At 46.9% G+C, this 26,124-nt stretch overlaps 1 protein-coding gene across 7 annotated transcripts in view; it reads right to left on the reverse strand.

The window, feature by feature from the left end:
- Positions 1-26,124, reverse strand: part of LOC116942711 (plectin-like) — a 123,636-nt gene that overhangs the window by 85,596 nt on the left and 11,916 nt on the right. For 2 of the 7 annotated variants that reach the window (XM_076067318.1, XM_076067317.1), the window contains exons 1-2: positions 6,117-9,617; positions 705-862 (exon numbers count right to left, since the gene is read on the reverse strand). In XM_076067318.1, the coding sequence (XP_075923433.1) occupies positions 705-862; positions 6,117-7,520 (1,562 nt within the window). In that variant the 5' untranslated portion in view covers positions 7,521-9,617. Of the gene's footprint in view, positions 1-704; positions 863-6,116; positions 9,630-12,974; positions 13,068-15,022; positions 15,101-16,423; positions 16,514-17,500; positions 17,563-17,684; positions 20,792-22,508; positions 22,818-26,124 lie in introns of those variants that run through there. The other 5 variants (XM_076067320.1, XM_076067321.1, XM_076067319.1 and 2 more) reach the window with 5 other exon arrangements.

The raw sequence follows: 26,124 nt of genomic DNA on the forward strand, positions 1-26,124 counted from the left end.
GCTTTTCTTAGAGCCTAGTCTCCACTGGTGTTGGACCAGATAAAGGAGCTTGAGCGAGCAACTATGCATGTGTTTGGCCTACTCTTACACACTTGCCATGGTAGTTGGGGGCACCGTGGTGGTGATGTTAGCTACCTCGCCTGGTATGCATAAGGTCGTGGGTTCAATCCTGACCCTGATGCCTGTATATTTGAAGTTTGCATGTTCTCCCAGTGGTCACGTGGATTTTTCTCCGGGTCCTCCGGTTTTCCCTTAACATTTATGAAAACATGCGTTTCGAGGAATTTGGCTGCTATGAATTTCCATACGATAAACCACTTCATCCGGCTACTGGGCTCTCCAGTGTGCGACTGTGGTCATCCAGAACAGACCATACAAAGTATAACGATGCAATGCCCACAAACACGAAGGAGACATCACAGCGATACACTCCGCTGCTCCTGACGCGGTTGTCTGGCTTGACCACTTTAAATGTGAAATTGTGGCTGCTGCTCTGCAGCTGCATCAGCCATACGAAAGAAGGCAATCGGCCTTTCATTTGTGGCTACGCCGCCGCTGAAAAAAATTCTAAGCAGTATAGCTCAGTGGGCCTTACCTGGTAAAATACAAAAATTGTTCAGAAGTTGCAGATAATGGCAGCGGCGGATAAAGAGTAGGTTTCGCCCACGCCGGGATGTCGTCAAGAGTCCCGCGAGGGGTCAGACCTGTGCGCGTGGACGATGGCGCAGAGCAGCCGCCCATCCCTCCAGCTGCTCGAGAAGTTGTGGCACGAAAGCCCGGGGACATCCTTTGCGACCAGCCGCGCCCAAGCCAGTAGCCGCTCCCTGCCTGGCGTGCCGCCGCCCACCTGCCCCGCCGACACCTGCCCTCGAGACAAACAGGGAGGGCCACTCGTCCTCGTTAGAATCAGAATATTTATTTATACTGGAGGAATCCGATGAGCTATGAAGCTCTTTTTCGACAGATGTCCAGTAGGGGCGGGTCAGAATGTAACAACAGCGAACATATACAAAGACACGATAGGAGTCCAAAGTATAGGAAGGGTAAACGATTCACTTAAAAATCTACAAATAAAACTAATGTTTTATCTTACCAGGTAAAGCCCACCGAGGTATTAACCTATTTTTCAGAAGCGACCTGGCCACAAATGATAGCTCAACGAAGTGGCTTATGATCGTGTGCAAATTTAAAGAGCACGACCCATCGCCGGGCTCTTTTAATCGTACCGCAATTTGACCTGACGTCTCGAAAGCCCAGATCTGATGTCAGCAAACACGAGGTGCAGTCGATGGCGAATGAGACTATCAATTGCCGTGTGTTTTCATTGCATTCTAAAAAAAGGGGCCCTGCCATTTAATTTCACCGCAGCTAAATGACCTCAACGCATTCCATGCCTTGGCTGCCACTCTGTCATTATTCTTGTTCATCGACCATCATCCCTTCTAGCGACGAGCTCCTGCCCAAGCCCACAGTTTGTCCTCGCAGTTTGAACGATGTCTCTAAACCTTGCGTATGCATTAAGCTGAAGAAACAACCCGGCTTATTCAAATTAAAATATGAAATGGAAGAACTACTCGGATCTGTGCATTTTTTTGCAGTGACTGTCTATGATTGGATTAGCATCCATCATGTGTAGTTTATTTAAAATTAAAATCCCATTTACTGCATCCGAAATTCAATTATTTGTTGAAATATAAAGGACATATTTGCATGCGTGTATCCATTTCGCGAGTAGGGTATGGCTCTTAAGGAAGAATGTATGTATATGCATCTGTCTTGTCAATTTTACAAACGCGTTTTAATTGAATAAGCAGCACTTACTCGAATGATAGAGTGAATTTAAATCACAAAAAATGGCCACATTGTTAAGTCATCAGGTCAAAGTCTAACATACGGTTTTAGTACACACAATTAACTAAAACATGTCAAAATAAATCTGAAACAAACACACATTTATTTTAATTCGTTCCGAAATAAAATTTGTATTCATTTTAGCATGTGTTAATTAAAGTATAAATGTGTTCATTAACGTATATTAATAATTATCAAGATTATTCTACAATTAACTTGAATAAAAAAGGAATGTGTTTACATTGTGCTGGCATGCCATTGAGTCATCATCAGTGTTATATTTAGAATTTAAAAAAAGTAATTTTCAAACGTGGAAGAGCCTGAATGAGTTAAAATACAACACGTCTTACTTCTGTTGAGGGACAACTGTGTAAATGAGGCGTATTGTCTGCATATTTAATTACTTATTTTCTCCGCAACAGTCCTAACGATAATTTTACATAACGTATTACGTATATAATGTTGCGTCAAACTAGGACCCATATCAAAGAGAGAGGATTTTTTGGCTCTAGACATCTGGCAGTTCACCGGCATTGCTTCAAGCAAGTCTGACTGCGAATGAGACACTGAACTTCAAAACCGGTCCAGAGTTTTGCTTGAGTTGAATCATTGGATAAATCAAGCCTGGCTCTGCTGATGAAACACTGAATGTCAAATCCGGTCCAGAGTTTTGCTTGAGCTAAACCAATGCTGCTGAAATGTTGCACTCCCAGAAGGTCCAGAGGCTGATGGGATGTGTAAAAAAAGACGTTACTGTTTTATGTGATGGGAGAGATATGTTACATTGGAATACTGTCCGCCTTTTTTTGCAGTAAAACAAATATGTAACCATTTGCATTTAACTACAAGGAAAACGAATGATATATGTTACTGTTTCCTAAAATACCTTTTAAATCGGCAATTTATCACACATTAAAACCTGACTTAAAGCTTTCGTGACTGCAGGAATTCATATTCTTTGGGTCTTTCGGTAAAATCACGCAGATAGGTTTAAATTAATAAATTAATGTTCATTTTATAGTTATTGCACATTCTCTTTTTTGTTTTCTCAACACACCCTTACAAGTTAAACAAGTTTAAGGTAGGTGCATATACCAGTGACCTTTATTGCTGTGGTAATTTAAAGGTGCATTCGCCTTGTGAATAGAATGAGGCTGCAGTGGTGTTTAAATAAAGGCTCAGTGGTAAGACAGGTTTTAGACTTGGCCAACAATAAATACACTCGTCTATGGTCTCAGCAAAGTTTGCATTTTCCTGCACTGTGTTGGTTCATCTGAACGGTGTTTATAAACATATCAGCTTCCAACGTGAGCAACATTTAACTTTCAAACCGATATTTGTATTGGCAGCGGATTATTGATTAAAATGCAAATTATAAAACGATAAGTCAAACGGCGCAGTGTTTTCTGTTAAAGATCACTCGATCTGTCCCCATACCACACCTTATGTAAATGGTGACATTTAACATATGACTGGCCAAACTGTGCTGACCTGCTCTTTTGCCAACATCTTCACTCACTGCTCACCACCCCCTTGAAGCACAACCCATGGCCTCCCTTCACCCCAGACATCTCTCCCCTTGACCTGTCAATGTTTGTCATTTCAGACAAGTGTACAACTGAACAGGCGTATGTTGTCAGCTCAGGAGCAGTGAACCCCATTGAGGTTTACGTAATGGGCCTCATCATCAGCCATGGCCAAATCCACTGCTGCACGAAGGCTTTCCCAAACCGTCACCATATTTCACACAGGATTGCCATGCCACAACCCATCACAGTAACCTGCACACGAGCTGCCAATATTTAAATGTATGGAGTTCTCTTCTTCACTGTGTCTTATACGTACAAGTTTCCCTCGCTTTATGCAGGTTCGGTTTGTGCGGTTTCGCGTAAATGTGGCTAACCTATTTATGCCCAAACTGCGCAATATGCGGGTTGAATTCACTCATATGCGGCTATGCTGTCGGGCGTGGGACTCTGTGTACCGTATGCGCTATTCGCCAGGCAGCTGTCCCATGCGGTTTCGCTTTTTGTGCCCCTTTTTTGGAATGCAGCTAGCGCATACAACGAGAATAACCTGTATGTATGTCGAACTGTTAGGCAACCATGCTAATCAGAGGTGCGGGAAAGGGACAACAAAACTATGCACAAGTAACAGTCCTTAATAAATGAGTTTGCAATGTAGATGTAAAAGCACAGTTCCAGTGGGCTTCTAATGTCAGAAGAATGAGTCTTCTTCAAATAATGCTCCCCATTCTGTATCCGATTCACCGGCAAGGTCTGTGTGTGTGTGTGTAACGTAGCAATGTTGCAATCCAGAAAGTCTGTGTGTGCTTGCCCAGTGAATTCCTATCATCCCCTGCTCCTTCACCTACCTAGCCAATGCCATGGCTGGTAGATCCAGAGCTGCTTGAGACTGGGGGCTTTGGTTTTAAGTGCGTCGGTCATGGGCATTTTCGAACCATACTTCACCATGCTGGTCAATGTAGGGTGGTGAAGGGAACACATTTTGTCTCACCTCTCACTGAGAACTGTGGTGCCACTGATGTGGGTTATCCTCCACGGTACAGCTCCTTAGGTTTTTCAAGGTTCTTCATTTGTGTCGCCACGTTAAGGCAATGCCCCAATTTAAAAAAAGTAGGGAGGCTTTAATGACGTATGTAAATTACGGTATAAGGTCGCCTACCCGACTCCCCGGGGACTGAGATACAGGTGGGCATGTGAAAAATGGGAAATGTGAACATCTAGAGAAATTGGCAGCAGCACGTGCACACACAGGCTACCGGACAAAATCACAGGTCACACCGCCTGAGCACGGGAACATCATCATTATTATTATCACTATTCGCCGTGCAATAGAAGTGAAGCGTACACGAGGTTAAGATTGCGTTCCTGTCTGTGAGGTCGGATTTGCGAACGCCTGTTTAATAATATTAGTTACACCATCATGCGCAAATAGTTCACTGGGTGTGGACGCTCAATTGATCAGGGCAGATGTGGTGACGTCAGATATGTGACATTGTACTGTGCGTATAATTAATAGAAAATACGATAAAATGGCCTTATCTCTCGAAAAGGAGACGGTAAAATTGTACCCTCTGCGTTGGTGCATGGCTGTTGGTGACGTTCGAGTGCCCTCACGCCCGTCTTTCGTTTTTTACTCAATTTGCATGCTACTGTAAACTAAACTAAACAATTTTTTTATTTTACCAGGTAAGGCCCCCTGAGCTATGTAGCTCTTTTTCAGAAGCGACCTGGCCACAAATGACAGCTCAATGAAGTGGCTAATCACGTGGACATTTATAGCAGCTAAATACTGTAAACGCATGTTTCTAAATGTGGAGGACCTGGACAAAAATCCACGCGACCACGGTGAGAACATGTAAACTCCAAATTTACAGGCGGCAAGGATGGTATCGAACCCACGACCCTCCTGCATACCAGGTGAGGGAGTTCACATCTCGCCACAGGGTAGACAGCTTGTACCCAGTAAACATGGCAACGTTGAGCCAACATTCGGCCAACCTTGGCATGTGGTTTGATATGTACGGTGCGAAAGAAGTTCTACATATATACATACGTGGTTGGAAATATTGTCCCATCGTTGGACCCAGCGTTCCATGTTTACGTTTTACTGGGCGGTACATGGCCGAATTAAAAGTTGAATGCACTCCCAGCAAAAAGTTAAATGAACCTCTAATTACAGATTAGGCTGCCTTTGTCATTATTGTCACTTTCCAACAGTAGTTTATCCCAACGGGTTTTTGAAGAAAAACGTGAGCAGAGTTTGTTTACCTGGGAAATTCCAGAGTCCCAGACCATTTAGCACAGTTGACTGAGTACGGTGCAACAGAAGTTCAACATACATCGACCCCGCTTTGGACAACACTACAAGGAAAACGTTATTTTTAAATGTTGTCGAACGCATGCCGTACGGTGTGATGGATTTACATTAAATATTAATATGCCGAGCGTCGTTTTACCCGTCTTCTTCAATACAACAACTGTCCGGAAAACAGGTTCGAGAAAAGGCATTTTTGTGGGCAACTATTTTTAGTAAGGAGGCTAAGCACCGTGACTACGAAATGGGTGTCGGTGCATTCTTTCAATATGTTGAGTCATCTAAGCAATTCCCCCAGCTTAATACACACTGCATTTAGCACAGCTGGCAAAAACAATGTTCCAAACATATTTGCACACACACACACACAAACCACACTAAATAAACAGACAGTACCGCAGTTAAAAATACGCAATAAGGAGTACCATTTCACGCGATGAATCTCTGGCTTCAAGAGCAGGGGTAGCGCTCTCCATTTCGACTTCAAAAGGACCGGCGTTGTCTTGAGCGGCTAAATCTTCCTTCAACCATCCATCAGCATTCCCAGTTGCATGTCCCTCATTCGGCGTGGCCGCCCGCTTTACAAGCGCATTTGATTCACCCAACAATTCTCCGTCGTGGACTTTCATTGAACGTAATGGAGCCTTGCTTTGCATGGCAAGGCTGAGGCCGCTGAGGTTTGGAGACACATCTTCTTTACCATCAGACCTCTCTTGCTTGCCTTTCAGCTGAGTGACTAACGTGTCACCCTCTGTCGTGGAGTTGGCAGGATGAATATTAACCGGTGGCTCGAGGTCGAAAAATCGGCGTTTTGCAGGGCTCATCTGACTCAGTTTTCTCACGCTCTGCTCAAAATTACCAGAGTCTGGGTCACTCAACGAAGAAACGCTACTCCCATTGAAGTCTGCATTTGACGAGCCGTATCTTTCTGCCACAATTGGAACCACTCCACCAGTGCTTGTGACCCCAGTGGCGCTATGTTTGTCGCTTAACGGCGACTCGTTTCCATCTTCTCCTAAAATCTGCCGCCTCTGCTCTGGATTGGGTCCAGAGGTCGGTGAAGTTGGTGAAGTTTGGAATGCAGACGCCAGGTCCACCTTTCCACGCCTGTTCTTCTGGTCAACAACCGAGTGCAAGCTGATTGCGTGAATCTGACCGGCAATGTGGTCCCCGCTCTTGGCTCTTGGCACCTGTTCCAAGCGTGACATGCTTGCCGACTTGCCGACATCAGCGATCTCCTGAAGCACTATCTCCGTGGTGATCATGGTCTTCTTGGACGTGGAAACCCGTTTGAGTCCCGAGCCTCCGGTAGAAACCAGGCTGACGTCATCCTTGGACAATTCTCCACACTGCGATTGATCCATCTCGGACACTGAATCCTGCATAGAAGACTTTGAGACTTTGTTTTTCGTGCGTTCAATTATGGTCACCTTCACTCCCTCGACCTCAGTCTCCTTGATGACCTCTTTCACTTCTTCCTCCTGCTCTTCACCCTGGTCAGCTTCATCTTGAGCATCCAAAGCCTCTTCCAGCGAACTAATGTTGCTGTGTTTCGATAGCCGGGCCTTGACTCTCCCGTCATCTTGCGCAGACAGTAAATCAAACTCGTTTAGGACAGCAGTGCTGAGTGAAACTTCATCCACTGGTATTGCCGTTTCTTTTGACAGAGCCTCTGGGTCTGATACACATAAGCGCTTCTTCAGCATCGACTTATTTTTCTTCTTGCCCTTGTACGTCTTGTTGACGACCTCCGAGGTGGCTTCAAGCGGAGCCTTTGTTGGATCGAAATCCAGCTCCTGGTTGTCGACACAGCCTAACGAGTTTCCCATCGCAGTCAGCGGGGGGGGGGTGAAAACTTTTGCTCGTTGAAATCGACGCAAATATATATTTTTTAAAAACACAGCTTACTAAAAACGATAAAGAATACCTATTGGAGCTAATTATACCTTCAGAAGATGCTCGTGTGTATATAAAACACACACGAACGACTTTCAGATACGATCAGGTACCGCGAACACCTGTCCCAGCCGTTCGCTCGCCAACGCGAAACAGACGCGTTTGCAAATCTCTGAGCCGACACTAAGCCGATCCGAGGTGCACTCTACCGATTGGCGGGGCTCGCCCAACGTGCACCGAGGAAGACTCCCGCCCCGTTTCTGCCGCTGGGCATGAGGTCTGAATGGTTGAGATGCCACGGGGCTGCAGCCCCGGCTCGGGGCAGAGCAACAACCATTCATTCTGATTTGTTTTATTTTTTTGCTAGTTTTCCTTTCATTTGATTGGCTTATCGTGTTGATGCGTGTGTGTGTGTGTGTGTGACCGCGTTACGTAAAGTCCCCTCCCAATTCATTGTCACAGAGTGTATTTGGAATCAAGTAGCACATTTTGGCCAAGTGTTGCAGCGCTTGCTGATCAATTGCTTGCATAATTCCTCGTGCTTACGAGTATAATAAGAGCTACGTTAACGAGGTTTTACATACTCAAACAATGTAAGCATTGCCCCATACTACCCTCTGATTGCATTCATGCAACATTAGAAGCTGGATTAGCACAGTGCACCGTGTGCATGTATCACGCCCTTGTTCGTCTTGGAGTTGTTGTTTTTTTTTTTAAATACGCATACGGGTCATTTGAGGTTGAGAAAAAATAACCATTGAGTAAGCGTTTTCTGTAGGGCAAGGCTGGTTCAGAGATCCTTGAAAATCGTCTCCGAACGAACACGTTCCACCTTTACCCGTGACCACACCTGACTTTCGGCTATTGCTAAAACACGGACCAGAGCGCTTGGTTCTTCCCGTATTAGGGTTCAGTCGCAAAAGGCAGGCAATGATGTGTCCCCCCGCTGAGTAGAAAACTGCAAAGAATCAGCACGGAGTAAAGCGGCCTAATCACACTGTTCGGTGATGCCGGATAAGGCAGTGCCAGGCCACGGCTAACACAATTTTACTGTCATCGCACTGAGATGTTAGGGAAGAGTTCTCGTATTCACGCACCTCCGATTAGCACGATGGATAAATACGGTACGAAAGATGTTCGACATACGTACAGGTTTCCCTCGATGTGTGCGAAAGATGCATTCTAAAAAAACGGGCGAGCAGAGTTCAACACACGCAACGCTGCCTTGCTAGATTCCCAGAACGCAAGGCCTTGCCGGTGCTTGAAATATAATAAGTTCAAACATTGATTGGGTGATGGAGCTATCATCCACAGCTTATTTTACACGATAATTAATTCCTTCCTCTTTCTCAGTATAAAATAGGTTACTGTAGAAACGTTAGTATAAGTTTTATATATATACCGTTTTGCATTATTGTTTAACCTGGTTGTAAACAGAACAGAAACATTCCAAGTTGACAATAAATAGAGATATGTTAGATACAGATTGCAGTCTGGTATGAGGCTACTTTCTTTATTTCTTGCATAAATTGTTTGAGTGAACATTGATTACCTTCCATTTGCACACATGCAATTATCCATGTGACCCCTGCAGCCGCTAGAGGTGCTACAATTCTCCACCATGTTAAAAGACGCAGGTTACTTTATTATTAAAATCGAATGGCTTCCCCAAATTGTGAGTGAGATTAATTATTGCCACTCAACTGCCTAATGTGATTGTTGAAGCTAATGTTGGAAGTGCTTTGGTGATAATGATACATTTAAATTATGACAATAAATTAATAATAATCTATGCGTCGGGTTCCCTGGCTGGTTGCTGGCTGGGCTCCTCACCACCCCAATATAACTGTTAATGGCTGTGGGCCATTACCACAGAAGCTAGCTGGGTAACTGGCTAAAACGGCATTTTCCGTGAAACAAATAAACACTGAGTTGAGTTAAAATTGGGAGAAAAGAAGCTCAGAAGACATTTAATTAAAGACAGTGACACCGAAGGAGTGGGAATAACAAACAGAGAAGACTGACATTGTATTCTTGGTTCTTTCGGTAAAGTCACGTAGAAGGGAAACAATACAATTATAAAAAATATAAAACATTAAAATTCTCACAACGTTTCGACTGCAACACAAGCAATCATCATCAGGTGTGTTGCAGTCGAAACGTCGTGAGAATTTTAATGTTTTATATTTTTATTATTTTATTATTTCCCTTCTACGTGACTTTACCGAAAGAACCAAGAATATGAATCCCTTACAGTAACGAAAGCTTTAAATTAAAATTTAAGACTGACACGGTTAATTTGAATTTGCTATATCTTTTCAATTTGTGTTCCTATTAATTAATTTACTTTGCCAGAATATTATTTACATCCTAGAGTGTGAATATATATGGAAACCTGAAATTTCATATTATCTTGGCATTTTATTACGTTAAAAAGGCAGATTATTTGTAGAGTTCAGAGTACAGGATTGTAAGAAGGGTATGAAAATGACAGCTGTCTCTTATTTGCTAATGCAGAGCCACGGGTTCTCAACTAGTAACCATTAAAACAATGTTAAGCCCTTCGCAATCCACTGCTGGATGAAGGCCTTCCCACACACGTGGTCGGCCATGGGGGTTGTTTGGCCATACTTCACCACGCCGGTCAGACAATATGCAAATATGTATACCTCATTCTCCATCATTATTCACGTACCACTGTTTTGTATGGTGTTGAAATGCAGTTGCATGTGGGCGCTCTATAAAATGCTATATAATACTCCACGTAGTATTGCAGTGTCAATATATTATTGAGCTCAACAAATTAGTCGCTGATAATATCTAGTCCTGGAGTCTGTCACAGATTATAAAATTGTTGCACAATACAAGAAAAAAAACATCAATAAAGAAATCACCCTGTCAACATTTCTGGCATATTCCCAGGATGCATTAGTCACACCCCCATTTTTTTTAATTCCTCGTGTCTTCGGGCGCATCAGCATTATCATCTTTAAATTAGTTCAACGGGTTTCATCATATTCAATCATTATAATGACAGCCTCCCCTATAGTTACTAAATCAAGTTTTCTCGTTTTAATAGCTGTTTTTATACAGACTTCATATCGTAAGTCATGCGAGACGGCAGCAGCTTTGGGAGGCCTTCATCCAGCAGTGGATTAACCATGGCTGATGATGATATTTACAAAGACACACAAAGATCCCCCGTATAGGCTGAACAGACTGTTAGGGCAAGTGCTGTTAGTGAGCACCTATGAAGGCCGGCACGGCACACGAGGGGGCGGATGGCCAGCACCACGCCCGGCCGCCTTTGTCTCCCTAGTGGCGATGTTTACACACCTCACCAGGTACTCATTTAAGGCTGAGTCGACTGAGGGGAGGCCCAGGACCGGTTCAGATAATCGTCACTGGTGTTGGGTCGCCAGGTTCATAGCGCAGCACGCTAACCGCTACACTACCGCTCCCCACAGATGATTTACACACACACAAACTTCGGTGTGAAACTAAATTCAACTGTCCGTGTTTTAACACATTTGTGAACATAATCTTCACGGTCGTATGACTGAACACTCTGGAGGTTATTTTACAGGGACACATTCCTCGCTTTATCCAAGAGTCACTCATTTTGAATGCCGGATCTGCCAGAGGCAGGAGACGGTAGAATCCCCTCCCAGTTCTGAGTACATTCCCTCTCGCTTACCAAACCTGTCTAGGCAGCTGCTACCGTCAAAATGGCAAAGAGCAGTTCAGCACAACAAGCGGTGCTGTGTGTTTGTAAATAACAGCATCTAAATGATGGTTACGTACTAAATTGTTTGGAAATCTGCCCGTGGTGTAATCCTGGAATAGCTGGAATTGCAATCCAGAGGCCTCCAGTTTCATCTTGCAGTGTGGCAGTTGAAACAAAGAGCACATTTTCTTAACCCCGTCGCCCCCGCCCGCCCCAGGGCCTGTAGTACACCCAGCAGTACAAATGGGGACACCACAGTTATCCGATTGACAAGTCATATGTTGTGGGGTAAAACGTGGGTACTCCCACCTCTACCAAGACGCCTGACCGGTGTGACTAGAGCAGTGAAAAAATACCCACGAGCCACCAGTGTGGTGTGAGCACTTCATTACTTAATTGTAGGGTGGCACCTTCAGCCTACCTATTAAATGATACGTAGACATAGTGAATTATGGTGCACATATTTTATTTACAGAGGATTGTGGTTGTAATCAAATTAATGATTTAACTAATTTAAGACAGGTTGTGGTTTCATAAGTCTAAAGCAGAGGACCATGAGAACAAAAAAAGTCCTTGCTGATGCAAAGTCCCATGAGTAATCATGCACTTGGATGAGCATGCAGCTGCCACTTAATTACAAGGTGTGGTAATGTAATTACACTACAAAAATTAACCTTTTTACGTGTGTAGTGGCATCGTGGGATGCCTCTGCATGCGGTGTGCGCCGGCCTGTGTGAGGCACGAGATACGGCGTGCACACCACCGTCAGCCCTGCACTGTGGATGCAGTACCGGCCCTAGCGGGGGCCGGCTGAGATCAACTGTCAGGGATGGATGGCACTGCACTCCACGTGCAGTGCCAGCCCCCAGAGGTTAGGGGGCGGTGCGGGGTTCACAAGGGGCCATGGCAGTCTGAGTGAACCCGCGGCACACGTGACTGGAGGTACCGACTGGGGGGGCCCCCAAAGCAGGGGCTGGGGGACCATAGGTCCCATCGAGATCCTTCTGGGAGCTTCCAGAAGGTGGGCGTGGCTAGGGGCGGAACGAGCCCGCCACCGACAATATAAGCCGGAGCCCTGAACGGGGCTGGCTGCTGTTGTATGAATGAAGACACGAAGTCGTCGCCTGGAAGAAAAGCCCCAACTACAAGACCCGGACCCAAGTGGGTCTGGTCTAATATAGCCTCCCCAGTGTGTGTTAGGGTTTGGCTAGCCCGGAGGTTATCTGTGGAAGGGGAGATACCCCCTTTGTGTTTAGAGCTGAATTGTTAAATAAACGTGCTGCCTCCAAAGAAGCCTTTGTCGCCCTTTGTGAACCACTACACATGGAACAGAAAATCTAAATCGTCTAACATATCCTGGAATGGACCACAAGTTCTGCTGATTGATATTTTTTATTAATTAATCAGGAATAGTTTTTATTCACTGGACGTACATTGCATTTATACAATACAGGAAGACATTTAAAATGTACCTGTGACATCTTCTGGTACGTCACCTCTCTCACTTTCTCAGAAATGTGTGGCATGTGGTGGTACTACCTCTGATCGGGTTGGCACACTTAAAAAAACAGTGGACGAGGAAAGACCCCTGACCTGAGGCGGACGTAGCTAAACGGAGAGCGGGTTGTCATGACCGAGAGAGTGCGAGTGTGTGTATCACCTGGTAGTGCAGAATTATGGTCCAGATCAAACCCAGGGTGAGCTTGGGGTTCCCATCCACGATGTCCTCCTTTCTGATGTTCACCAGCTTCACCTGCTCACCGGCGTGCACAGAGGCCTCGTGTTAAAACGACGCTTCAGCAGCAGATCCGGAAAAAGCGCGGGGAAATCCGAAAACACAGTAGATTTTTAATTATTTAGTAATTGCATTCTTGCTGATTTTATTCCAGTTTTGCTATTGGCGCGATATCATGAGAAGCAGAATCCATTCTGAACCCTTGCAGAGCAGTGCGTACCCACATTCGTTAGAGAATTACCCGTGGAAGAGTCTATCACAGAAGTACTTCTGAGATTCACTCAAATTACCTTTTTTATATATGCACACTGGCGGTCGCACTGTCCAACGCACCCTGCTGCAAGGAAACCTGATATTGTTTCTGGTTCTCAGAGCTAGAATTTAGACAAATTACTGTAAGTGGAAATCGAATTCAATTAGTTTTTTTTAATTAGGTGCACTTAGAGAACACCGTTTAATCATGATCTCAAGAGTACCAGCTCAGTGACGCCTGAGCCCTTCCTCTGGACATCCGAATAAAGTTTGTACAATTATGTGGAAGGACAAGTGTATGCAGGCGCACTGTATTCTATTTCATGTGTGACACAATATTTTGTTTTACTCATCTGCATGAAGTTCAGAGTTTGAAATACAAATATTTACGCAAATTCAACACATTACCATATATGGGAGCTTAGAAAATGTATCTGTACGTAAAAATATTTTAGGATCATAAAATAGATTAAATTAACCTGTTTTTAGATAAACTTAAAAAAAAATTTAAAGGACAAATCTACATGCGTTGCTTTCAACTCCTTTAAAAGCTGACAATTGTCAGACCCACGAATGCAGTTAATTTGTTAGACTATTACATTAATAAAGTGTTTTAATTTAATCCCAAAGGTATATTTTTCTTATAAAATCTCCAAAGAAGTAAATTGTATCAACAATGAGCTTATCAGGTTCATCTTAGCAGGTATATATATTTTTTTCAATCAACCATGGAGATTTCTATCATGTCAATACTAACACACATTACAACTAATTACTAATCTACAACTCATTACTAATCATAACCATTGACTGATTACTAATCGATTATATAATTACAATACCCCCCCCCCTCCGCCTCTAATCACTGCACCTGATATGAGTTAAATGATGACGTCACCCTGCTGCTCTATATAAAACCGGGAGCAAGCGAGGGCTTTACCATTCTGGCGAATTGCCCGATGATGCTGGATGTATTTACCAGCGAAACGTCGTACTGAAAAAACTGTAGATGTTGTGGATTCACTCTTCAACACACCGGTGGGCTAAAGTAGTGAATTATTTGTCTTTTGTCAACGTGACACTTTTTTTTGCTGATTGGCCGTGTCGGGTGGTGGAGGGTTACGACACATTTATAAATAACGCGATCTAACCCAAAAACCTTTATTATGAATAATATTGGTCGCGAAAGCCTACGTGTTAAACTGACATGTTCACACTATTAACAATACTGCTCACATTCAAAATTCCTCTGATAATTATATTACTGTGTTGTATTCATGATATTTAGCCAACGGCGTTCGAGCGTGCGGTTCGCATTCGGGAAGGTTGTGCGTTCAACTCCAGGTTGAGGGTCAACTTTTATCCATTTGGGCTCAATAACATTTATTAGCGCTTCATGGGGATGTCAACAGTGGTTGTCTTATAGAAAGACTCAACCTCCTTGCCACAGCAATGTGGAATGTCCATTACTCACACGGTGCTGTAAACAGGAGACAATTGTCGCCCTCCACTCAACTGGGAAGGAACCACTTTGACCTAATCCTAACATTTTCAAGCCGACACATTTGTGTCATTTTATATCTAGTATGGGAGCAAAATGTGCTATCAGAAAGGGTTTTTTGTTTGCCCCGATAACAACTTAAAATAACCCTCACCGACCAGCGTGGTGAAGTATGGGCAAACAACCTCCATGTCCATGACCAACAGGCTGCCTCGCTCACCTGCTGGTGCTGCAGGTAGTTGAGTACAATCTGGATGTTCTGCACGTGGTGCACACGCAGCCGCCCCTTCTCTCGAATCTGTGAAAGAAACGCGGATTGCCATTGAGCGTCTCCCTCTCCCCTCTAGCACAGCGGTCCGCAAGCTTTTTGGCACCAGGGATCGGTTTCGTGGAAGACAATTTTTTCACGGACCGGGGTGGGGGGGGGTGGGTCTCCAGCGACGTTTGTTTTTTTACTCATTTTGGCTAGGGTTACCTTGTGGACTTGGGACATACCAAAACTGTGACTGAGACGAGTGCGCAGTGCGGGAAAAAGGCGCGGACGGAAGTGGTAAATAATAAAATAATGGGCGGGCCAACGCGCGGACTCACCGCTCACCTCCTGCTGTGTGGCCCGGACCACGGACCGGTACCGGTCCGCGGCCCGGTTCCTAACGGGCCACACACCAGTACCGGTCCACGGCCCGGGGATTGGGGATCCCTGCTCTAGCAGACTGACTGCCTCCATTGCATTGAGGATCTCCCTCTCTCCTCAAGCAGACTGACCACCTCACAAGCAGACATCACAGCGATACACTCTGCTGCTCCTCACTCACGTTATCTGGCTTGACCACCCGAATGTGAAATTTCCATGACTAGCTCGGGGTGTTTTGAACAACAGACGAGAACTGTCCCATACTCAATTGAGCAGCAAAATCCTCTTTGGATGTTTTTTTTTTTAAATCGCCAACATCGAAGAGGAGCTACAGCTTCAGCGGCGGTCGCTTGAATCTCTTGGAGCGGCAAGATCGGCATGGCGAGAGAGGCACTCTGCAGCAGTAGTGGTTGGATTTCCATTTAAACATGGTACTCAACAAACCGGTGTGCTGAAGTAATAACTAATTGCGACATTTTGTTCACGTGACAAACTTGACTTATTGGCTCTGTCGGGTGGTGGTGGGTTAACGACGCATTTGATATTTACGTGATCTAACACAAAACAAACCTTTAATATGGACAATATTGGTCGCGAAAGCCTACTCCTACGTGTTTAAACACACGTGGTTGACTTGGGCCCTGCTGCAAGTACTGCAATGCCACCCCCCCCCCACCCAGCCTCTTGGCATTCCCCCCTCTCCATATCCCCGGCGTTCTCTCCGGCCCGTGGGCCCTGGTACAGCTGCACCGCCCACACACTCGACAGCTCCCATCCACTCCAGATGAGGCACCTCAAAGTTGTTCCCAGCGTCAGTGAAAGTCACACAAATCTGGTCTCACATACGCACACACACAACTACCGTATTAACGAGACGCACCCCTCGACTTTTGCTTTCAATTGCAGGTTTAAAAAAAAAAGTGTCCGTCTTATTATCCGGAGGGTTCAGTACGCCACCGCTGTGCAGAAAGGACCGATCGCACGTACAATGCAGTCTCCGGACAGGGATTCCAGCAGCGAGATGAGGGCCTGTCCATCGCGCAGGTCCTCGTACAGGTCTCCAATGTTCATGCGCACCTGCAGCATGGCACAGCGCAGGATCCACACTTTTGAGCTAAAAACGCTATTTTTATTTTACCAAGTAAGGCCCCACTGAGCTATATGGCTCATTTTCAGAAGTGGCCTGGCTATAACAAATGATAATTGTAACGATGTGGTGTATCATGTGAAAATTTTATAGAAGCCAAATACTATATTCTTGGTTCTTTCAGTAAAGTCACGTTGACGGGAAACAATAAAATATATATAAAACAATTATTATTTTGTTTCCCTTCAACGTGACTTTACCGAAAGAACCAAGAATATGAATCACTGCAGTCATGAAAGCTTTAAATCAAAATTTAAGCCAAATACTTTTAACCAATGTTTGTACATTTGGAGGGAAAAACCTCAGGACCCAGAGAAAAATCGAGAATATGCAAACTCCAAATATACAGGTGTCAGGGTCCGGATCGAACTCACAACTTACTGCATACCAGGCGAGGGAGTTAACATCTCGCCACTATGAGCGGTGGTGCTCCCAGCATCAAAGCCCCCATGACAATTACAACTAAGAGCCGTGGTAATAATAGTGTACGCTACGTAATGCCCACTGAGAGTAATACAATGCTTTCTATGGGTAGGGTAGGACATTCTTGCGTTTGAATGTTTCTGCAGGATACAAGTTCTGTCGTACACAAAGCAGGTCTAAGAAGCACCGCATCTTTGACCCTGGTTAGTATGTGGATGGGCGACTGCCTGGGAATATGAGGTGTTAAAGGCTTGGACTGCGAGGCAGCAAGTAGATGGCAGGAAAGGAATGGATTACTTCAATCTATTTGTGGAGCCTTTTTTTTCCACGTAGCACGGTTGCTGTCAAACACCCGTGGGTGGAATTGGCCAAACATTTTAATGCATTGCTATCCTAAAAAAAATTACCTTGAGACTCAGTGAGGCTTATCATGGGAAAGGAATTGTAATTATAAATACCATTATTGATGTATTCTACAGTTCACCAGCACTCACCTGCTGTAAGTGGCTGTTAATCCATTTGGTGAACGTTTTCTTTTGCACCCTGTCTCGTTCATCTGCCAAACCAGAGTAACGAAACCCGATACGACAATGTTACTGCCAGAGCACTACTCCCCTCTCGACAACCACTCACTATTGTCAAGGGTATGGTGTCAATGCCTGGTATGTCATTATTTACCCTCAACCACAGCGATTCGTATGTTGAACTTCTGTTCGCACCGTATGTAGCCAACCGAGCTCATCGGAGATGCGGGAGGACAACAAACTAAACCAAAAAAGCAGATGATTTATAGTTGCGATTCCATTAATAAATCTCTCATTTTGTCGTCTCAGTCTTACCCTTATATATTGTTTCGCATTTGTCCAGTTTTGTTCGCTCTATTCGACTAAATCTATGATTAACCCATGATGTGTACGCTTTGTAAACAATAAATTATCATACGTGATGTCATACAAGTATGGTGAGAAGAATAATCAATTTGAATTGAATCATTGATGCATCCTTGTAATCCCGAATCACTATTTAAAGTTGTCAGGGTTATAGGGCGGGGGGGGGGGGGAGGTGGTGAATTGTGACACTTCGAATAACAATGACTACGATGACCTTCGTAATTACGACCAACACCATCTCCATCGATGCATTCCTGCCTCATTCATTTTCATGATCATCATCAGCCATGATCAATGGACCGCTTGATGCAGGATTCCTCAACCTGTCACCATTCCTCGTGGTCTCGCGAGGTTTTACAGTCTATCAAATTGATTTCATCACTCCACCTCCACAGTGACCCCACTATCAGACCTGTCCCCTCCCTTCGCTGACACTCCATCATTATTCTTGGCCATCTCTTACAGCCAACGTACTTGTGTTAATAGTTTCAATACTGATTTTAACCTGTGATCCACGTGATCATCTTTCTGTCCCTCAGTGTAATTCTAAGCACGCATGTCTCAATGGCACTTTCTGCAGTTTTGAGCTTTTGTAATGTCCCTGTTTCTGATCAATGTGTCATAGCAGTTAATTATAATCAGTGCACACACGAAAGTATACGCATACATTTACGATCTGTGTAAAACATGTTATTTAAACACAGTCATAACATTGATAGTATTTTTTACTCAGTGTAAACCCATTGAAGTATTTTAATAGAGAGGCACATACTACACGTATTACATTACAATACTTTACACATACACCTGCAAAGGACACAAGCTAGGCATGGTGGCACACACGTGTGATCCAGGACTTTGGGAGGATAAGGTCAGTGGATCACGCAGATTTGTGAAATTCCCAAAACCTGCTGTGCTTCAAGGTGGCCAGGAGATGAAAGTACAAACATTTAATTGTTGAATCCATCTGTGCGGAGCACTGATTATCATCCCCTTATATACGACCAAATTATCCTAAATGAGCCTGAACATATCAGATTTCAAGCGCTGGATAGTATTTGGATGGGGATCTACCTGTGAATAACAGGCGTTAATAGGTTTGGGCTGTTAAGGGACAGAGATCTCAGTAGAATAATGTATATTGAGTTTGTCTGAGTTTTGAGTGTTACCCCCTTGTATGTGTGGGGTTTCTCGTTTCCCTCCATATGCCACTCATTGATGGAATTGGCCAAACACCCGAACGCAGGACCTTTTATTGGCAAATGGCATTATATCCGTCATAGCATTACAATGACAATGCACAAGCCCCATTCTAAAGCCACCACGCCTTCACGTTAAATGTCAATGAAAGTCCACCCTCATTGGCACCACTCCGCCGGCGGCATAAACTCCACATTCCCATGACAGAAGCCAGTCTCTCCGCAGGACAACCACCCTTTTTGACTTCCCGAAACGTGTAACACATTTGCGCCGACCAAGGGCTTGAACTCTCGCCCTTCCGATTGCGAGTCGAGAGCCCCTAAACCGCACACACAGCTCACACTCTGCAACAACGTGTTTGTGTGTACGTTGCGCGGACACATTGTACCCTAGCACTGTCGCAAACACAATCTGCAAGCGGCTCCACTTTTCTCTCTCTCTCTCTATCTCTGTGCGTTCCCGACGGAGGCGTAAGTTGGTCTCACACCATCCAGCAATGTGAAAAGACTTTATATACATACACACACACATATGTAGCGGGCCCACCATCCTACACACGCCGTGCCCAGGATTATGCGCTTGTAATGGCTCAGCCATCTGTCGCCACGTTGAAGCATTCGGCAGCACCAACTTAGGAGGCCCTTTCGGGCACATTCTGAAATGCGGTGGCGAGACAATAAAGGCGTTCTTGGTGGGTTTTCGAGGTGAATGGCTTATACGAAATCGCCTTCACGCGTGCGATGCGTTATAATTCAACAAGACGCAATTGACGTCCGATCCGAGACGGAAGAGTAGGCCAAAGATAACCTCGAGAAACGTTCATCTCGAGCTGTCCCCCACCCCCGACCTCCTCCTTCCCATGCTGTCGGCAGTGGAAAGCGAGCAGACAATTGCAGGGGCTGCGCCTCTGCCGGCACTAACAGCACCGCGGCCGCCTGCGATGACGCCGGATTGAGAGAGAGAGAGAGTTGTGTTGTGTGTTGTGTATATTGTGTGTGTGTATTGTGTGTGTGTGTTGTGTATATTGTGTGTGTGTGCCCAGCCCGGGGCAGGAGGGAGCACGAGCGACGAAGGCTGCGGCCTGCAATGTCTGGAGCACAGCAGGCCTGGAGGAGGAGGGGGAGCGGTGGCTCCGACAGACTACTTTGTATCAAAGCCGCTGCAGTGGTTTTGTTTGTACAATCGTCGTAGAACTCACGCCTACAAACTGTTTTTTATGTCTGTGTACTGTAGCTGTGTGTACTGTATGTATGTGTACTGTATCTCTGTGTATCTGTGTACTGTATCTGTATATCTGTGTACTGCATCTGTGTACTGTATCTGTGTACTGTATACATGTGTACTGTATATCTGTACTGTATATCTGTGTACTTATAGATATGTACTGTATGTACTGTATATCTGTGTACTGTATGTCTGTGTACTGTATAGGTGTTACTGTGTGTACTGTATCTGTGTACTGTATACCTGTACTGTATATCTGTGTACTGTGTGTACTGTATCTGTGTACTGTATACCTGTGTACTGTATATCTGTGTACTGTATCTGAATATGGGGTAAATAACGAAGGCTGCGACGTCGACTCGGCGGGATGGGGATGACAGCCGAGACGATATTGCGTCACAACGGGGCCCGCGAGCACGACACACACAGGACACTCACAGGACACACTGGACACACACAGGACACACTGGACACACACAGGACACACTGGACACACACAGGACACACTGGACACACACAGGACACTCACAGGACACACTGGACACACACAGGACACACTGGACACACACAGGACACTCACAGGACACGGGGCACACACAGGACACACACAGGACACACACATGACACAGGACACACACACGACACAGGACACACACAGGACACTCACAGGACACACAGGACACACTGGACACACACAGGACACACACAGGACACACAGGACACACACTACGCACACCACACACAGGACACACACAGGACACAGGACACACACATGACACACAGGACACACACAGGACACAGGACACACACAGGACACACACAGGACACAGGACACACACAGGACACACACAGGACACAGGACACACACAGGACACAGGACACACACACGACACACAGGCCACACACACGACACACACAGGACACACACAGGACACTCACAGGACAGGACACACACAGGACACACTAGACACACACAGGACACACGCAGGACACAGGACACACACACAGGACACACACGAAACACAGGACACACACAGGACACACAGGCCACACACACGACACACACAGGACACAGGACACACACACAGGACACACACGAAACACAGGACACACACACGACACACAGGCCACACACACGACACACACAGGACACACACTACGCACACGACACACAAGACACACACAGGACACACACATGACACACTGGACACACACAGGACACACGCAGGACACAGGACACACACAGGACACACACGAAACACAGGACACACACAGGACACAGGACACACACAGGGCACACACTACACACAGGACACACACTACACACACCACAGGACACACAGGACACACACCACACACAGGACACACACATGTCACACAGGACACACACGACACACAGGTCACACACTACACACACCACAGGACACAGACAGGACACACACCACACACACGACACAGGACACACACACGACACAGGACACACACAGGATACACAGGACACACACAGGACACACAAGACACACACCACACACAGGACACACACTACACACAGGACACACACCACACAGGACACACACCACACACGACACAGGACACACACGGGACACAGGACACACACAGGACACACACCACACACGACACAGAACACACACAGGACACACAGGACACACACAGGACACAGGACACACACAGGACACACACGAAACACAGGACACACGACACAGGACACAGAACACACGACACAGGACACACACACGACACACACCACACAGGACACACAGGACACACACCACACAGGACACACACCACACACGACACAGGACACACACAGGACACACACCACACACGACACAGAACACACACGACACAGGACACACACACAGGACACACACGAAACACAGGACATACAGGACGCACACAGGACACACACAGGACACAGGACACACACGAAACACAGGACATACAGGACACACAGACAGGACACACACAGGACACAGGACACACACACAGGACACACACAGGACACAGGACACACACTACACACAGGACACACACCACACACGACACACACAGGACACACACAGGACACACACTACACCACACAGGACACACGACACAGGACACACACAGGACACACGACACACAGGACAGAGAGGCGAGCCGGCGGCGCGAGAGGTCGTGTACGCACCCATGCAGCACATTTGTAGAATGAGCCGAGCATTCCGCTCTCGTTCTTCGACGAAAAGCTGTCCCATCGTGAACACCTCGCGCCGAGACAAAACGGAATACAGTAGTGGTGGTGGTAGCACTACTACTGTACAAATAATACAGTAGTGGTGGTGGTAGCACTACTACTGTACAAATAATAATAATCGCACGATGTAATAACGCCCAGCTGAATTCAAATTTCAAATCGCGGGGTGGGTGGGCGGAATGAATATTCGCCGTTACCGCCCCAGAGCTTCCGAGGCACTCGCGGGTGGTGGTGGGGGGGGCTGACGAGGCAGGGATGGTGGTGGTGGGGGGGGGGGCTGACGAGGTAGTGGTGGTGGTGGGGGGCTGACGAGGTAGGGATGGTGGTGGTGGGGGGCTGACGAGGTAGGGGTGGTGGTGGTGGTGGTGGGGGGGCTGACGAGGTAGGGGTGGTGGTGGTGGGGGGCTGACGAGGTAGGGGTGGTGGTGGTGGTGGGGGGGGGGCTGACGAGGTAGGGGTGGTGGTGGTGGTGATGGGGGGCTGACGAGGTAGGGGTGGTGATAGTGGGGGGCTGACGAGGCAGGGATGGTGGTGGTGGGGGGGGCTGACGAGGTAGGGGTGGTGGTGGTGATGGTGGGGGGCTGACGAGGTAGGGATGGTGGTGGTGGGGGGCTGACGAGGTAGGGGTGGTGGTGGTGGGGGGCTGACGAGGTAGGGGTGGTGGTGGTGGTGGGAGGCTGACGAGGTAGGGATGGTGGTGGTGGGGGGGCTGACGAGGTAGGGGTGGTGGTGGGGGGGGCTGACGAGGCAGGGGTGGTGATGGTGGTGGGGGGCTGACGAGGCAGGGGTGGTGGTGGGCTGACGAGGTAGGGGTGGTGGTGATGGTGGTGGGGGGCTGACGAGGCAGGGGTGGTGTTGGTGGGGGGCTGACGAGGTAGGGATGGTGGTGGTGGGGGGCTGACGAGGTAGGGGTGGTGGTGATGGTGGTGTGGGGCTGACGAGGCAGGGGTGGTGGTGGTGATGGTGGGGGGCTGACGAGGTAGGGGTGATGGTGGGGGGCTGACGAGGCAGGGTTGGTGGTGGTGATGGTGGGGGGCTGACGAGGTAAGGGTGATGGTGGGGGGCTGACGAGGCAGGGTTGGTGGTGGTGGTGGTGATGGTGGGGGGCTGACGAGACAGCCCTCCCGCTGGGATCGCGTTATTGCAAAGCGGCGATGCCCCGGGTACAGTGGCAGCGGGCAGCCGATAAGCTCCCCGTGTGTCTTAGCGCCTTCGACGACGAACGCGGCCCCCCACCCCCTCCACGATGCCTCGTGAGCCCGCTGGTGCCACCCGGCCACTGCTGCTACTGCTTAGTCTGCTGCTTAGTCTGCTGCTGCTGCTTAGTCTGCTGCTTCTTCTGCTGCTGCTCGATCGGCTTGCGGCGGCGTGGGGAGGGAGGCGAGCGATTTGGCGACGTCGCAACACGCGTGCCGTGGGGGAGCCAACGCTGACTTACAGACACGCCGTGGCCGACCGCCCCTGCCCCATTTCGTGGTGGGGGGGGGGGTGCCACGTTAATTCACTGCCGCTCTTTCCCACCGACGGGACGACAAACGATTTAATTGCAGCTTCGAGCCAAAAGCGGGGTTTGTAGGCCGACCACCGACGGATGGCGTCTCTAAAACCCGTTGTTTCCCTCCCTTCCCTTCCCACCACCACTATACTACCCACCCACCGCTGCGGTTATCGGGAGAGATCAATGCGGCGATTGGGAGATCATCCCGTTGAGCGTAACTGTCCAGAGTGCTGATAACGCAGGCGATAGCGGAGTGCGTTCGGCAGCATGAGAGAGAGAGATGGAGTCGTCTTGGCTTGGGGATGCAGCAAGCTTGGATGCAGGCAGGAGGAGGGGTGGATTATGATTCATCTCACAGGGAAGACAGCAGCAGACACTGACGCTGGATGGATCCTTCGGTGGGTGAACGCTTTACGAGCGCGTAGCGGGTCGAGATCCACCTTTGTCCGCACTCGGAGGCAGCAACAACAACAATATTTTTTTTTTAAAAAACGAAGCCCTTAAGCGTTCAGTAAAGCGACGCTAAGAGCATCTTTAACAACCACCGCACGGAAACCCAGGGAAACGTCTCCATCATTGCGATAGCAATCAGCTTAGAGTTCGTCATTTTGAAGGTCTCTCACAACGCAGATTACAACGACGACGACAACGAATATCAAATTTAGACGACGTAGCCTCAATTAGTTTGCATAGCCTCTTTGCGACCGCGTTCTTCCAAATCTCTTGATCTGCTACATCTTGTGATCTGGAGACATCTTGGACTGAGCAACCCGAAGCGATTTCTTAGTCCCGGGGTAAATCCTTGCTGCTGCTGCTGCTATTATTAGAAGAAGAGCCGAGGAAGCCGGTTTTGGGTTCAGGCTAGGAGCACGCTGTGTATGGACAATAGGTGAACGCCTACACACGCTTCCTTGACGCGAGCTTCCGAGATAAAAATAAAAAATATTAAAAAATAGGTTTTTTTTAAACACGCTTTAATGGAATGTACCCTACTAGTAATGGCAGAACTCCATGAAGTGGCCCCGAAGCTTGCCATGACGTAAGGGACTGTCGCCAATTATAGCCAACGTGAGTTGAGCGTGGACAATTAGACCCAAGCCGAAACATAACATTAAAAAGATTGTTAAAAAAATATAAAGTGAGGGAAAAAGTATTTGATCCCCTGCTGATTTTGTACGTTTGCCCACTGACAAAGAAATGATCAGTATAATTTTAATGGTAGGTTTATTTGAATAGTGAGAGACAGAATAACAACAAGAAATTCCAGAAAGACGCATGTCAAAAATGTTTAAATTGATTTGCATTTTAATGAGGGAAATAAGTATTTGACCCCCTCTCAATCAGAAAGATTTCTGGCTCCCAGGTGTCTTTTATACAGGTAACGAGCTGAGATTAGGAGCACACTCTTAAAGGGAGTGCTCCTAATCTCAGCTTGTTACCTGTATAAAAGACACCTGTCCACAGAAGCAATCAATCAGATTCCAAACTCTCCACCATGGCCAAGACCAAAGAGCTCTCCAAGGATGTCAGGGACAAGATTGTAGACCTACACAAGGCTGGAATGGGCTACAAGACCATTGCCAAGCAGCTTGGTGAGAAGGTGAAAACAGTTGGTGCGATTATTCGCAAATGGAAGAAACACAAAAGAACTGTCAATCTCCCTCGGCCTGGGGCTCCATGCAAGATCTCACCTCGTGGAGTTGCAATGATCATGAGAACGGTGAGGAATCAGCCCAGAACTACACGGGAGGATCTTGTCAATGATCTCAAGGCAGCTGGGATCATAGTCACCAAGAAAACAATTGGTAACACACTACGCCATGAAGGACTGAAATCCTGCAGCGCCCGCAAGGTCCCCCTGCTCAAGAAAGCACATATACATGCCCGTCTGAAGTTTGCCAATGAACATATGAATGATTCAGAGGACAACTGGGTGAAAGTGTTGTGGTCAGATGAGACCAAAATGGAGCTCTTTGGCATCAACTCAACTCGCCGTGTTTGGAGGAGGAGGAGGAATGCTGCCTATGACCCCAAGAACACCATCCCCACCGT

The sequence above is a fragment of the Petromyzon marinus genome, chromosome 15 (assembly GCF_048934315.1).
Source record: "Petromyzon marinus isolate PM22_M1 ecotype Great Lakes invasive population chromosome 15, UKy_Petmar_22M1.pri1.0, whole genome shotgun sequence".
In the NCBI taxonomy this organism is placed as follows: domain Eukaryota; kingdom Metazoa; phylum Chordata; class Hyperoartia; order Petromyzontiformes; family Petromyzontidae; genus Petromyzon; species Petromyzon marinus.